Genomic DNA, 17044 nt, shown 5'->3' with positions numbered 1-17044 from the left:
ATATACTCATTTTAATTTTAGAGCTTAGAATGATGGTCACGCTAGGTAAGTCACTCATAGGTATTTTTATGAAAATCAGTTTGCTCTGAAGGTTTGTTGTCTGTTTTGGTACAGAGACAAATGAAGTGCATAAGGCCTCCAGCCATGCACACTGCTGGTCCAGAGGCATTGAAAGAAAAAAAAAAAAACACCTGCCAGTGCATCTCAGTTCTTTATATCCGGGGGAGAATTGTGCTTCAAGCATTGATCCAGTCACATAACAATAAAGGTGAAATCTCTTTGCAGGTGCAATAGACACCCTGTCTCTGCTGTGCACCCACACAATCAAATACAAACCTTGTTTTCAACAATATCACTGAAACCCGACCCCCCAGCCACCCCCACCCCATCCCCACAGTCTTTTTCAAAAGGCCAGAACCCATCAAAAAAGGCAACATCTCTCTGTTTTGCCACCTGTGAGTGTGTTGTACACCCATTTTATTTCTCAGTAGCATTACACGACTCATGGCCAGCCAAATCCTTTTGCTATCGATTTCATTCCATTTATTTTTCACCATGTTTTTAAACAAAACTCCCACACAGTAAGAAAAAAAAACTGGACAAATAAGATTGGCAGTGCTCTTTCCGAGCCCCCTCAAAAGAATGTATGAGTGCAATTAATATCCTTTTTGTTGTATAACTAAGAGCATGCATATTATCCACAAGTTTAGAAATAAAGTGATGGACAACATCTGAAACTCTTAGGAACTGAAAATAATATGAGTGCTACCTAGAATAAAAATGAAAACCGATAGATGAACAGTAGTGCCATAAGTACCATTACACAGCAATGTATGCGATGCAAGAATATGTCCAGGGGGCAAACCCGTCATCATACAGGTAACACTTTAACACAAAAAAATATTTTAAAAACAAACCAAATAGCTGTAATATTGAAACCTTGACCACAAAGCAAAAAGTTGCAAGTCTGACATGACAAGACCATAGTTCATGAGTTTGTGATGCCTGTACTTTTATTTTTATAGTTCAGCGGCTACCTCATGCGATCCAATGTAAGGTGGATACAAATCTGTACCAAGATAATAATGCTTGCTTTGAACTGACAATGTCATGAAGACATTCATTAATTTCATTGGAGCAAAATGACGACACTAAAAAAATTAACCCCACTCAGTTTGATAAACAAACAATAATAAATCAACACCTCTTAGTGGGTCTTACCATGTTTGTAAAGGCGCATACTGAGATAGAACTGGCGCAGTAAAATCTTATCATCTTAACTAATTAACTGTCAACTAAATATAACTTACATATTGGAAATTAAATTAGTGAGTAGGCCTGCAATCGGGGATTTGGCTAGAACCTACGCTGAATACCTTGTGCTTTAGCTCCTAAAATACTACATATTACAGTTTATAGTCATTATATGCCCATTCCGTGGGGATATTGACCTCACCTGTAAAGCGTGACAGGAGGGTTGGCCTTTGCAGAGCAGTGAAATCTCACAAGGTTTCCCTCAAGAACTGGCTGAGGCTCCACTGAGAGATTGACAAGAGGCAGATCTAAAAGAGAGCACAAGCACAAACAAGATATATAAAGTAAGTGTCAGTGATATATTGAACGCATTGTGAACTGAAGGAATAATAATATCCAACATATTTGCTTAAAAAAGTACAAATGATAACACAGTGTATGAAATTTGCCCATGGGTGTCCATTAGGTCAATTGGAATTAACCAGTTGCTCACAAAGGGAGAGAAGGTCAATTCCATGGCACTCCATTATTCACTGCTAGTCCGCCAAATTTCATACGGATGAAAGTTGCCCGTCAAATACAAGTCGACTTCAGGCTATAATCACCATCTATTATGAATGTTGTATGAGTAGCTTACTTACGTGAACACCCTTGCTCTAATCAAAAGGTAAAACAGTGACTACATTTACAGTAATACTGGAGTTCTAAAAACATATTCACAGTATGTATACTTTAGCTACATCTACATATGTTACACACACACACACACACACGCACACACACACACACACACACACACACACACTTACACGTATCATATTTATATTATTTATGGATTATTTTCTGTATGTCATTTATACTACATATTAATATAGTATTTACATGTTTGAAACTGTTATTTAGTGTTCTAATGATAGCATATGCACTTATATGGTTTAATATACACTTATTGATACACAAAAATGTATGTATCTTAAAAATGAGAGGGTGACACTATTTCGAGGATTTTTACATATCGAGGGTGGTCTTGGAACCAATTATCCACGATAAATGAGGGAAAAATGTTTCTGTGTGGACGAATCTGATTGTTTTAAACATACCTATATTTAGCTATTGTTTCATATTGTTCCTTGATACCCTCATATTAAGCCTGCACGTGAATTTGAAGCCATGTTCTCCTGAAAACTGAATGAAGTCATGCATTTAAGAAGAACTGCTACATTTTATAACCTGTTATTATTATTACAATATTATGAGAACAAAATCAAAGGAAAACTTGACTTCATAATGAGTTTCGGTAAATGGCAATTTGCAAAAAAAATTGAGGAGTCCACCGTGTGATCCACTGCAAACATAACAATGAGCAACATCAGAGGAACATAACAAGCATTCAGATTATGCAAATGTAATAAACAGCTTAATTTATCCTAATTGAGAAAGGTGGGTTTCTTTTGAAGGTACATGCTCATTTCCATTTCAATGCACTCTCCTGTGGGAAAAAAACTATTTACTCTGTAGACCCACACACTGAGTTTTTAAATAAGTGAAGCAGTTTGTCGTTGTTGTTTTTGCTGCAGGTGTTTTGTCCATAAACGTGGCCTTGTTCTTTACATCCTTTGCCATTCAGAAAGTTTTTTTTCCTCTCCTAAATATGCCTGTGCAAAGAGTTCGTAAAAGCTGATATGCACATATTGCACTATTGGAGCATGTTTTTGCATCCTTGTTTTCCTTATGGCATTTTGCACAGTCTGGTGCTATATTATCTTCGAGGTGAAAATCAAAACATATTTTTATAACGTTTATTCCAATCTGTTGCCAAAATCAAGAAAATAAAATAAGATCTGTGCAGAGGCATTTACTATACTTGCACTATCTATACTCACCTCTACTACATCATTACTTTTTGCCATCTGTAGCTCTGGTGGTGTTCAGTTACAGCATCAAGGACAATAAATTAGTCATTTGGGTAAGGGATGGTTTTTGGTGTTGATGCTTGTGTTGCCATCTGTTTCAAAACGTGCACTGTGTCTTTGCTCTCTATGTTCAACACTTCTAATGTAATAACAAGGGACTGTACTTGGACAGGGATGAAGCGCAGTCAAACAACAGGCAAAAATTGCTGTTATGCAGCCAAACAGTGAAGTGTGTATGGCTGCAAATGGGGGTGTTTTTAATGTGGGGGGAAAATGATTTTTTTCCCCGCGGCAGTGCAGATGTTTGCCGCTCGCTCAGCTGTCATGAAGCTCATGAGGAGAAAGTGGTCCAGCTCAATGTGCTCAAGTGAGAATTTTGTCGCAAATGATCTAAAAAAATAAGTATGATGTTACATTCAACACTGCATGTTTGTGTAGATGTGCCTTCTACCATAGTGAGGCACAAAATAATGGCAAACCCCGCCCCAACACTCCCAACAAAGTTGGCCAACATGCAGTTCCAAAAATGCTATCATTTTCGCAACAGTGCAAATATAAAATATGTAAATATTAAGGCATCTTATTTCCTACTGCATTCCAAAATGGTTCTTTTGGAGCGATCAAAAAACCCAGAACTCATTTGATAATTTACTCAATTTAGATAGATAGGGATAGCTCATGCTGATTCTTCAAACTGATTTGTCACTTACATTCACATCTTTGGACTTTTACCAGTCTTTACTTAACAGCTAGGCATGTTTTTGAAATGTCAGCGGAAGCCCCACACAAGCGGTCAGTGAAAATGCAGATTCAAAACAATCAGAAACACACTACTGCACCATATTAGTATTAGTATTTTCAAAAAGCAATTAAAAGTAATTATGAACATGCCAGAATGTATCACTTCTACAAAGCCTTTCTAAATTCTCATCAAGTCATGTACCGTGAGTATCTCCCAGCATCGACTGTGCCAGGTTAGAAATGAGTGCGCCGTAAACCACAACAAACACATATTCCTCTTTTGGTAACGATATTCTAACTGCATTGGTTAGTTTTCTCTGTGTAGTCTTTTGCAATGAGTGTGTGCGCCTGTTACAGGGCATGTGGGTGTATGTCAAACCAATCTACACTTGGAGTTGCAATGTTAGTCAGCCCGTTGGGTGTTTTTAGCCATGCAAGTGGTTAATTGCGTGGACAAAAATGTGGGCAGAGGGAACCTCAAAGGCGAAAATGACAGATGCGGTGCTAGAGAGGGCTGTAATAAAATTCCAGCCAGAAGCTGAAGAGCAGCAAGGCAGACATTAAAGAGTTGGGGGAGATGCGGAGGGGAGTGGGGGTGAGTGTGGTATTTTTGCTAATAGACACAGTGATGTCAAGGCCAGTTCACAACACATTCTACAAAGTATTCAGCACTTTCATCCATGCCAATCCGTATTTTTATTTGTATGTATTTATTTTTAATTGCACTGGTCCATCTGCCAAGAGATTTTTGACAACACAAAAATGCACAACCAATCCAGCCTCGAATTAATATGGTGCTACAGTGACTACATTTGTAGCAAAATCACTGATTTTGTCCTAAATAAACATGACAGCCTAAAAGGTGTCAAAAAGTCATTTTTAACCTTTAGACCATGACATACATTGACTAAAAAGAGCCAATTTTCCATTTTAATGTATAAATGCATGACTTGCAGAGTCGGTGGTAGACTGAGAAGGCGACAGCACATCAATAATTTAGAATGTTGATTCCTTAGATTCATCAAACGGATAGTTGAAAGGGGATAAGTGTCAGAGGGACGTTTACGGGAAAAAAAGAGAAGGAAATATAGAGAACTGTTCAAACAATAGGAGAAAGTACAAGAGTGGTGGTCTGAAAAGGTCAGTGGTAAGTGAATATTCTCCAACTTCACTATCTGTTTTATAAGTAGTGCAATCTTTTCTATCTTTCTTAAAGCTCAATTCCCAGTCACTGCAGTCATCCGGTTTAATGAAGACAGCTGTTCTCAAGTAGGACCAGCCTCAGAAGCAAGTTTGGTTGAGCTGTTTGCGGACCATCTGGCTTGTTGCATCAAGCCTCAACAATATGATCCCACTGTCCTATGGATGGCTGGGCCTGCTGCTTCAGTAAACAACTATGCGGTCAAACGTATTGATTGTCAGGCATTCCCCCATGAAAAAACTTAGCAGTTTGATTTCCTTCAAAAGACTAAATAAAGGAGCAATGCATTCATTGGGACTTATCCACTCACGATCCAATTTATTAAGTAAAATCGATGAAGAACTGCATACAAGGTTATCTGTCCGTCCATTCATTTGCCCATCCAACCATGCATCCATCCATGCATCCATCCATGCATGCATCCATCCATGCATCCGTCCATGCATCCGTCCATGCATCCATCCATCCATGCATCCATCCATGCATCCATCCATCCATCCATCCATCCATCCATCCATCCATCCATCCATCCATCCATCCATCCATCCATCAACATTTTTTCATATAACAGCCCATCCGACCCTCATCCGGCCTGGTCAAATCACTCTGCACATATAATGCAAACAAACAATAATTTCCGTTTATATTTACATCTTTATTGGCAATTAGGGGATTCCAATTACCTGACATCTTTTTCAGTATGTGAGAAAAACACACACAAACACTGGGAGGATGGGCAAACTGCAATTATTTGCATTCTGTCCATCTCACTTTCAATTTCCTTGCAGACATATTTGCTATTATCTGCTTGATTTAGCAAGAAGAGCCCGCACTGTCGGGGAGTCTGCTACCAAAATCTCCTCAATTGCACATCTGCATGTCCTTTATTAATTAGTCTCAAAATATGGCATTCCACATGCAGGTCTGCTTGTTTGCAATGCAAACACTCAGCAAAGCCAGGCAGTGCCCTCATCTGCCAGCATCATCCAATGTGGGTCAACGCTCTGTGGATGCAGCTGGACTAGAAAATATTGGAGGAATATTTATGATGATTACTGGGCAAGACGTGGGATGGTTGTTACCAGAGGTCCTTATAGTGAATCTATATTCACAAAATGTAACCTTAGGTTACTCCTGCGCAAACTAATCATTATGATATTCACAGAGGGAATCCTTTTGATACAAGGCTTGTATTGGATCTTGTTAGGTTTTGCACTTGCACCTAATGAAGTGTCCAATGACTGTACAAGGAATCACAGTGGGGTGTTTTCCACTGATTAGAGAAGTCTAAAGGGAACGAGTGAAGTCATGCATCGGAGGCGCTCATCCGTTCTCGATAATTACTGTCAGCTAATTGACTGTGATGGACAAATCTGAAGTCAGCAGTCTATCCGGGCTTTACAATTACACCTCATCACCTTAAATCCTACTCATTTTAGCACATAGTGTATTTAGATGGGAATTCGCTGAACCCCAAGACAACTCTACATTAACCTCTATTAGTGGGGTGAATGCACATCATGATCATTGGTAGAAGACAGCGCAGTCCAAATGTTCCAAATCTAGAAATGTTCCAGATTAAAACAGAGATGTAGCATACACTAATTTGATATGACAATGTGTTTTGCATCAAATTACCCTAATCATCTTTGTCTCAGTTAATATAGAAATCAATGGCAATTTGGCCCACAGGAAAACAAACATTGATGATCCATGGCTGACACATTGTTGTAAGAGACATACAATAATGAAAGTACAATCTCTGTGTCTGAAATACAATAAAATAAAGTTTACATATAGGTTACTTGTCAAAGAATAATTATGTTTGGAAAAAGTAAATGGCTGCACTTTTACTTTTCTAGAGGGCTTTTAGTGCTGTGGATGCTGATTTGTTCTTGTATGCTTTGACTTACCACACAATTCCACAGGTGGCTATATTGCAAGAAGAAATACAATAATGTGCTTACAAAGGCAGGAAAGCCCGCCAGCTAATAAATGTGGATGTTAATAATGCAGAGTTCAAATTGGTGTTTATGGGAAAGCAAATGCAGTTTTAATGGGCAACTTTTCATTTAAAAAAAAAAAAAAGAAATAAATATACTTGGCTCGGATTGGCTGGCAACCAGTCCCGAGAGTCAGCTGTGATCGACTTCAGCTCACCCACGACCCATGAATAGAAAATGCATGCGCTGTAGTTGATATTTAAAATTCCTCCTTTGCAATTTTTACTTTTGATACAGGGTCATAGACAATCTCAACGCATTCCACCAGATAATTGTTATATTTGCTCCTGTGAACCAATATGCAAATTGGCAAACAATTGCAGTTGCTTTGTCTGATAGAGATGCCAACTCTTAGGAAGTATTGTGTATTTAGTTTACTAAGTTTTAATGGTTTGTATCTACCCTTAGTTTTGATTTTTAAACAGTTTGAATTCTCAACAGTTTGCTTAGCTACTATACCCACATATTATTAAATGTTAGTCTCATGTATGCATTTTTATACCACTGCATAGTAAATGTTTTGTCCTCCCAGTGATTGCATGTTTTAATTTTTTTCTGGGTACTCTAGTGTGAATGCTTGTTTGTCAGTATGTGTCCTGCAGTTTACTGGCAACAGTGTCTTTTCCAAAGTCTGCAGGGATTGGCTCCATCCCTCCAGCAATCCTAATGAGAAAAGCGATTCATGAATTTGAAATCAAACGGAATATAATTCTTATATTTACATTTCATACACTTGTCAGCTGTCAACTTAAAAAAAAAAAAAAACAGAAAGTGTTTTTCCGCACACATGACAATTTTTTTTAAGTGGTGCTGTCACATCCTTGCATATAACCCATCAGGTCACTTTCTAGCTCATAGCCCAACAAACATGAAGGTAAGTGTCTGAGCTTGAAAAGCTTCTGGTGCATTATAAAGCGAATCAGTTGCTGAATGCAGATGCTGCATTCGGCCCCTCACCAGGGATCCACTTAAACTAATAAGAACCATTTATAGCGCCCACCATTAATCCAACCTATGTTTATACTCCAGCGAGACACCACTTATTGAAACACATGAGAGCATGGATGTTCAAAAGATGATGAACTTGAATACATTTACTTTCAACATGTCTTCATGGGAAGACTCTTTCAGGAAAAAAAAGGATGCAAATCGCTTGCATTTCAACATAAAAACATACAACCAGGTATATGTATAATGGATAGAAAAACTAAGGTAAATTATAAAAACATCTTGGGGTATTTATGATGCAAGCATATGTTACTCTCTTTGCCCCCTAAGGGGTATCAGAAGCAGGTGAGTGTGTGTGGAGCAGTTCTCACTCGCTGCATATTCACTACTCCTCTCGTGACCCCTCTCTAGCTGGCTGTGGCTCAATTCAGTTTGTGGACTCTCTGCAAACTCTGCATAGCCAGAGTAATTCAAAACAAGCAAGCAAGCAAGCAATGAATTTTGTATCTGTGTCCAAACTGGATTAGGATGACAAAAATAAAATGACTCCCAGGAGATATCCTTACGATGGTTGTTTAAATTTAACATATGCAAAGTACACCAAAAAAGGATATGTGCTGCCGGTTTCATGGACCGAAATCTAACATCTAATCAATAATTTCACATTTGTGAATTAGATTAAGTAAAATTTCAATGAAATCTGGTTGACGTCTCATTTAATAGATTATTTTATGTTGAATTATTAACACAAGTCAATGACGTTTTTCTGCTGAGACGGCAACACCTGGCGTAAAATTAACTACACGGGTGCTGGCATACCACACCTTACTGATTTTGAACATCTGCTTAAGTGACGAAATATGGTTGCCCAATAAATGGTTAATCAGTGCAGCAGAGTTCCATTTCTCTTATACAGACTTACATTTTCAGTGATATAACCTTTAATATTTGCCTGCTGGTCAGTTGATGTGAATGTCTTGTAGATAAATATTGCAATTTTGTTTCGATATTTCAAGTTTCACCTTCAGGGTTAGCACACATCTCCTATCTACTACCCTTAAATGAAAACATGCCACTCAATATTTGCAGCACACTTGTCTTTTTGCAAAGTTCAGCTAAACTTTTATTGGCGTTTTCAGCGTTAGCAGCTAACAGGGGAGTTTATTGGCTTTGGTTTGTCTCAAAAGTAACCTCTCTACATTTCTGATTATCAATAGTAATTTCATCCTATTTTTCCAAGGATAAACTCATTAACTTTTTGCGATGATATAAACATGTATTCAAATAGTTTAAAGCCAAACAACAAATAATGCATGTGAAGGGCAATGGGTGTGCAATTTAGATCCTTGATTTAATTCATCTAACAGGTCCAAAACTTCACAGAATATCTCTTCTTTCCGGATGGCCTTCTTTTTGTGTAATTCTTTGTCCAAAATTGAACAGAAGAAGGTCATGTCACAAAAGAAAAAGGTTCTCATAAGGACAAAATAGCAATTAAAGTGCTTGAAAACAACAACACAGAAAGCCTTTTGTTCAAAAACAAGCTGCGCTTCAAATTCTGCTGCTGAGCCAAGAACCTTGTAATTGAAGAAGGCAGGATGGAAATTAAGCAAATTGATACCCACCACGCGTGAATCAAAGTTAAATTACGGCATGTTTCATTTTTGCAGCTTAATTTGAAAGTGGATGTTAGCGGAAAATAAAGCAGCTCTGCTGAGCTGTGCCGAACACCTTACCTGGCGAGTCAGTGCATGGGGGAGGAGGAAAAACAGAGAGAGGGGGTGGAAGAGGGGGTTAAAGAGGGATAATGCAGAGGCTAAATCTTGTGGGAGACAATTTGAGTCACGACAATTAGTCTCCGTTGTCGCTCACTTTGTTCTCACGCTGTGGGATTTTTCTTTCATTTTTACAGGACCTTTAACAGTGCCCATTTTAGGATGCTAATTTTAGTTCCCCTGCACTTTTAGTTTTCAGGGTTGAATTGTACTTTTAGTCACAAGGCGACAACCACAACATGAGCAGGAGGATCATTATGTCTAGTGAAGTATATAAAAGAGGAGAGGCTGAATGACAAAAAATAGATAATGACTTGGGCGTGCTGTAAGCAATGTAAACAGATGATATTTTATACATGTGTGCCTAAACTGGCCAGATCACGCAATGTCCGCTCAAGCCATGTTTGCCTCTTGTGATGCACATACTGAATAGAACGGAACAGTCTGTCATAATGGCTCTCTGAATAGCATTTTCTGCTTTATTAGTCAGACTTAATGGTGTTGACAGGGCTGCCAGTGATGCAAAATCATTTTTGAACTAGGCTCCCGCTCTTACTAGGAGCAGTTCTCAATCAAAAAAAAAAAAAAAAGATTGCCAAAAGAAGAGGCCCCAAGTATTTTCCATACTGAACTTGCTCCAATTTTCTATTCTAGACATGACGGATGATGGTAGACCAGCAATCAAAGTAGAGACAATGCTGTTTATGATATATGGATAGCTCTGTTCATATTTATACATAAATTAAAAAAAAAAGATGCCAAGTTAACTCATCTATCCTCCTACAGTATGAGATAAGTATATTGATGCTAATTGGAGTGGATCATTTAATATCCTACACAAATTGACCTTTATCATCTACACATGGTGAAATTGAGAATAATAATGGATTAATTAATCTGTATGAATTATATCCAGTGGTGTGGAATTGATTGTTGATCATTAATATGATTTTGATTTGAAGCAATTGAGGCTTTATACTTTTGTAGATCGCATTGCTTATCAGTAACCAGCAGAAGTGCTATTGAGCCACTCACAGCATGTCTGCGATCTATAGAGCAACTGCGGAAAGTTGCGCTACATAACACTGTTATGAAAACAGGAGAGAGAGAGAGAGAGAGAGAGAGAGAGAGAGAGAGAGAGAGAGAGAGAGAGAGAGAGAGAGAGAGAGAGAGAGAGAGAGAGAGAGAGAGAGAGAGAGAGAGAGAGAGAGAGAGAGAGAGAGAGAGACAGAGAGAGAGAGAGACAGAGAGAGAGAGAGAGACAGAGAGAGAGAGAGAGAGACAGAGAGAGAGAGAGAGAGAGAGAGAGAGAGAGAGCAACAGGCAGGCAGACAGACAGTCAGTCAGACAGACCGAAACAGAGAACATTTTGGGTTGAAAGGATGCATGGGTTTTAAAAGAATAGATTATGAAGACCACAACGAAAACAATCCACATAAAAGGAGTTTTAACCATGCACTTACGCTGGATGTCAATCGTGACACTGGTCTCCTTGCCGTTGGGGACTGCCTTGTTTGAGGCTTTACAAATGATCTGCTGGCCAGTCTCAATGTTGGAGGGGGACAGGTAGAGTGTGCTCACCGTGGTTTCTCTCCTTCCATCGCGGAGCAATGTCTGCAGACAAGAAGGACAAGTCGAGTTTATGTCTGGAGCACATTTACTTGCGTGGTCTTACGCATTTTCATCTTGGTGACATAGACTTATTCCTCTAAAACGGTACAACCATCCATCCAGTGGCTATATTGTGTTGTTTATACAGTCAAACTGGTGCGAGAAGCTGGAGTGCACTCCTCCAATTAACCCAGAATGTACAGTACAGTACACAGAGTACTGCACATCGGTGAACACTTGTTCAGTACAGGACTGTTGTTAAGGATTGAGAGTCCATCTTGATGCAACTTGTTTTTTTTCTTGGCACTGTTTGTTTGGTCTGATTGACATGTCGAGTCACCTGGTCTTGGTTATGGTTCCTGAAAAACCAAAGAGCACGTTGGTGCATTTGAGCTGCCACTGTTCTCTCCGGAAAAGCTTCTCTTGTTAGCTTGGAATGGATCCTGCAACATTTTTTTTTTTTTGGTCATTTTGCCATGATAGCTCCTTTGCAGCTTTGGTTGTGGTGCTGCTATGAACATCCGTGTATCTCCTTGGGCTCATCTCTCAGAGATTATTAACATCATCGCTTGAAATGCATCCAGCCATTTACTGGTGTACTGAAGCCACATACATTGTCCATATAAATAATAATAATATCAACAAAGGTCTGTTTTGTTCCATATTATTGGAGCAGCTATACCTATTGTTCATGAGTTCTGTGGATTTAGGATCGTCTGAGGGAACCATTAAGTTAAAACAAGGAGATACATTGGAGGGCGGGGAGATGACAGTAGCGAGAGGGAAAAACAGTAAGGTAACAAACCGATTAATGTTGTTTTGGCATGATTACAGTCAACAGTAATCATTTTGTTCCCAGTTCATTGGTTGCTAGTGGCTTCACTTGATTCAATCCGCAATGTTACATTATGTTTTGAAGCATTGTTCACATATCAAATAAAAAAAAAATAGGTTGAATAAAACCATCATTCCGAGGACAGACGAAATTCTACAAATTAAATGTGTGAATGCCATCCATCCATTTTCTCTACCGCTTGTCTCCACAGGAGTCGCGGGCGTGCTGGAGCTTATCCCAGCAGTCATCGGGCAGTAAACCGCAAGAGGTCTCTAGGTTTGTGGAATAATTGGAACCGCAACTGACGATGAGTCTGACGTAAGCGACGTAGAAGAGGTAGAACCGCATCCTCAACTTCTGGGGTTAGCAAAGTTGTTTATAAGTGACAGAGGATGAAGATTTTGTTGGATTCCATAATTTGGAGTGACAAGGATGGTTCAATAAACTTGTTAGCATGTTATTTATGCTAAAGTTATTTGAAGAACTCTTAATATGTTACATCAGGCACATTCATAATTTTTGTGTTCATGTAACATTAGCATACCGTACCATCCAGCCTGTTGTTGCCTATTCTGTATTTATTTTGAAATTTCCTTTCAGGATGACATGTCTGTTCTTGGTGTTGGAATTTATCAAATACATTTCACCCAAAAATGCGATTTATACGCTGGTGCCACTTGTAAATGTATTTTTGTATTATTCTTTATTATGCATTTTATGGCTAGTGTGACTTATACTCTGAAGCGACTTATAGTCCAGAAAATACGGTACATGAAAAGGTACTGTAAATAGTATGACATTTTTCTTTTTCAGTTTGCTAAATCATCTTCCCCAAGAGACAAAAATGACTTGAGGACTACTTCTATCCATGTATTTCTTTACCACTTAGCCATTCATAATGCTTGATTATACATCACAGTATATAATAAAAATCCACAGATACCATGGAAATACCCCCCTAGAAGTTAGCACAGGGACAACAATAAAGCAATCTGAATCCTTATCTTGATCAAAATTCCTGACCACACTCAACGCTAAATATGAAAAGAATTCAAGCCTCATTTTTGTGAATTTTAACCGCCACACTCCGCTCCATGGCTTGTCATACTCTGCAAAAAACATCAATCTTCTTTACAACTCTTATCCTCTGAGTCCACCATTGTGAAAGCTATCTGCAATCAGTTGGTAGAGAGTTCCGTTGCGTTTGCTTTTTCCCATCCCTCCATAGAGGAGGAGTTCATGCGAGGAAGACCGGGACAGAATCAAATCACTGACAAGAACAAATTGAATCCTCAAGCACAAAGTCAAAATGTCAATGGCAAAGCACATCTCTCTTTTCTCTGTTGGGAAATTGATGGAAGGATCATTTGCGTTAAGGCCTTGCTGCACTTCTATACATTGGATTTGTATCATACTGTAAATCCTTGAATTTTTTAATGTTAGTTTTCTTTGCTTGGATTCATATAATAGAGGACAAACTACAGATATACCTCCAATTTTATATGTTGTTGTCTATGATCAAATTATGAAATCATTACTAGGATACCATTTATCCTGGTGGTTGAGTAACTGGATGTTTGATAGTTGTTTAAATTTCTAAAATATTGTTTTTGTAAAATTGGAAAAAATAAGTGATATGGTATGCTTGCTTTTACTTTACTTGAAAATAACAAGAACGGAACAATTCTTTCAACAATGGTTAAAATCATAGATGAGTATTTCCTCTTTCATGCTGAAGCTTCATTGATTATTCTTAACTAATTGAAAATGAATATGCAGTAGGTGCTTGGCTCAATGACCTGGGTTAGTAAATTGTACTGCACATTTTTGCATTAACATCATCATTCATGTAGTTATATGACCTAGAAAACATTGTGTAGCCTATGCAAAGATGAGCTAGATTTTGTTGTCATCAGCAGCCTGTGTTTGTCCTCAATCAATATTGCAGCTAACAATAGTCAGTAACAATTGTCAACTTTTGTGACAAAGCAAAACTGTGACTGCTTTGTTGTGATTGAGCTTTCCAAGAAGGTGACCTGTCAGTAGCAGATCAGTAGGTGGCTTAGAGAATCCAATCAACTAGGATTATCTGCTAATTAAAAAAACAGGTGAACTGAATGGATTACCTAGTCAATAAAACTTGATGTGCTGCCAGACAAGATAATTCATTGCTGTAGAGCTGTGTCTTTAATGTGAACCTCCGCTCTACTGGTAAAGCATTGAAACCCAGTGCAATTCAAGAACACGTTTAAACCATGAGAGATGTGCATTACTAATTTTAGTTTGTATTCTTTTTTTGGAGCTGCAGATGGTTAAAGTAACACTGTAGTTTGAAACGACAGTATGACGTTTTGTCCAACATCCATCAACACTCTTACCTCCATAATCATGATCTGATCTGATTTCCGCATGGTCCAGATGACCTCTCATAATGGCCATAATGGGATAAGAGCATCTTTGAGAGAATTTGGAGGAATACAATATCTGCTTTCTGACAAATGCTTTAAAAAGTTTTAACTTGCAAGACACTCTATTGTAAAGATTGTATGTTTTTTTTCTTTTTGCAAGGGACAGGTGATTACAAAATACAACACTCTTGTGGAGTTTTGTGTATGTTTACGCTTGGACTAATAAAAGCAAGACACTGTGATGTACTGTAGCATTAGAAAAAAACAGCCCAGAGTATACGTTAACAAATGTACTATGTGTGCAAAACAAGAACCAAATCATATTTTCTTGATGAAACAAAGCAAAACATCGACACCGTCAACAAGTTTGCTATATGTATTTGTTTGTCATGTAAATGTTTTTAATTTTTTCACCATCCCATGAACCCCCCCTCCCCTCATGATAATCTAGTCTGTGATGATTTATTGAATTGAATCAATGACATCCACCCTGACGATTTATAACTAGATTTATTATATGGATAAATTGTTAAAACCTCTGTTACTTTGTTTATAATTGACATTTATGTGCAGTAAATGACTCATTTGACTTAAGTCTCAACTCCTGGGAAACAGTGTCTCACAAATATTAGTATTTAAATGTATAAACAGGTACCCCTAAATGCAGAAGTCACTATAAAGTTGGATAAATGAAGCTGCTGGTTTTTAATGACCGAATAAATTAATTGTAGTTTACTCCCTTGCTTGTTTTTTTTTTTTTTTTCAGTCAAACATGGAGTCATATGAATCAACTGTTTTTTGCTGCCAAAATCAACAACAACAATTAAATTTCTGCCAATGTTAGTGAGAAAAATCTATTGGAAACCTGATTTTATATACAGCAAATTATAGTTGCCATAGTTGCCAGCAAGAGCTACCATAAAAATGTCATTATTGCTTTGGAAATACGTAGTAAACCCGTCTAAAAATAACAGGGAGAAGGATTTCATGAGAGGGGAAGCACTATGTTCATATTCCATTTTTTTTTTTTAATTGTCATTTCAGTACAATAAATGTAATGCGCAACTGGAAACAACGACTCAAGCTTTGAGTATAACATACTGTTGCTCCATTGAAGCACAAATGAAATGTATCTAATTTAACTTGATCAAGTTTCCCTGACTTGAATTAAATCCTAGTCCTCTTTCATGAAACCAATCTTATGTTAACACCCACTTAACCGCCCTTTAGCAATTAAGAATCTTGATCCCAGTCGTCCACCCATTGATTTTGCTTGTGACAAATGCGTAAGCCTTTAGTGGAGGAAGTGACCCAATAGCTTGTTAATGATAAGCCAAGCACCAGCATTGATCACTTTAATCAACGTATACACTTTGCCTTTACTTTAGCCCCTAAGCCCCAGCAGGTTAAAGACAAAGGTTTTCACCTCGAGTGACAAATTGTTTCTTGGTTATGAATTCATCTGAAGAATACTATACGATTATTATTTTTTACCTTACAAAATGCTTTGGTCCTAAAAATTTGTAATTGATAATTTTAGCTCAGGTATAGTATACTACAGTCATGAGAGAGCATTCTTGAGATCTGTGCAGCCATGTGTGCATCCACTCTGGACGATAATAATCCACAATGTCTCATCTAATCATCTCATCTTCTGTCTCTTTAAGAGTAACTGAAGACAGGAAACGTGTTCTCCCCTTATGCCATTAACAAGCAGCACTCCTAGCAATCATTTTATTCAAATAAGGCTGGTACCATACCCCAGTCCAATCAATTGCATTTATCTGCTCTTTGAAAAAAGCCGATAATGGGATAGGGCAGCCTGGACAGAGTGAGGACGAGCGTGGAGGGAAGAAGAGGGGAGATGTCAGTCCTTGAAAGTACTTGGTGGCTTTATGTGGATATGGAAATAGATCACGGTTGATTTACATGATTTCATCATCAGCCTTGACGGTAAATGTCAGTCAACAGTTTGAGGGGCTCAGGTGACCATGATGTGAATAGTGGAGACTGTTAAAATGAAGGAAGAACAAATTCTGTCAATCAGCAGCAGCAGAGATGACAGTCTGCTGAACAGATTCTGGGAACAGGTTGGGTTGGTAAAATGAAGACAAGTGCAACTGAAGAACATCATAACAGAAGGGAAGCATCACTGATAGTTCCATGATCTTGCCATCTGCTTGTCTCAGTTGATTTGTATGATGGAATCAAAAAAAAAATGTTTTTGTTATCAAAACACCAACCTGGATTTACAAGGGAATTGCTTTCAAAGAGCCATCTGAATCACAAGGCAAAGGGTAACTTTGCATGTGTGGCACCTTCACAGTAATCATTTACAGCAAATGCAAATATGTT

General features: G+C 38.1%; 1 protein-coding gene across 2 annotated transcripts in view; it reads right to left on the bottom strand.

Annotated features, from left to right (window-relative positions):
- kirrel3b (kirre like nephrin family adhesion molecule 3b) overlaps nt 1-17044 on the bottom strand; it is a 167295-nt gene that overhangs the window by 24854 nt on the left and 125397 nt on the right. For both annotated transcript variants that reach the window (XM_085916572.1, XM_085916570.1), the window contains 2 exons: nt 11299-11449; nt 1457-1562 (listed from right to left, as the gene is read on the bottom strand). In XM_085916572.1, the coding sequence (XP_085772698.1) occupies nt 1457-1562; nt 11299-11449 (257 nt within the window). The remainder of the gene's footprint in view (nt 1-1456; nt 1563-11298; nt 11450-17044) is intronic.

This window comes from Syngnathus leptorhynchus, chromosome 7 (assembly GCF_054491065.1).
Source record: "Syngnathus leptorhynchus isolate UIUO chromosome 7, UIUO_Slep, whole genome shotgun sequence".
NCBI lineage: Eukaryota > Metazoa > Chordata > Actinopteri > Syngnathiformes > Syngnathidae > Syngnathus > Syngnathus leptorhynchus.
Note: the sequence above shows the minus strand (reverse complement) of the source record. Positions and strands in the feature narration are given on the sequence as shown.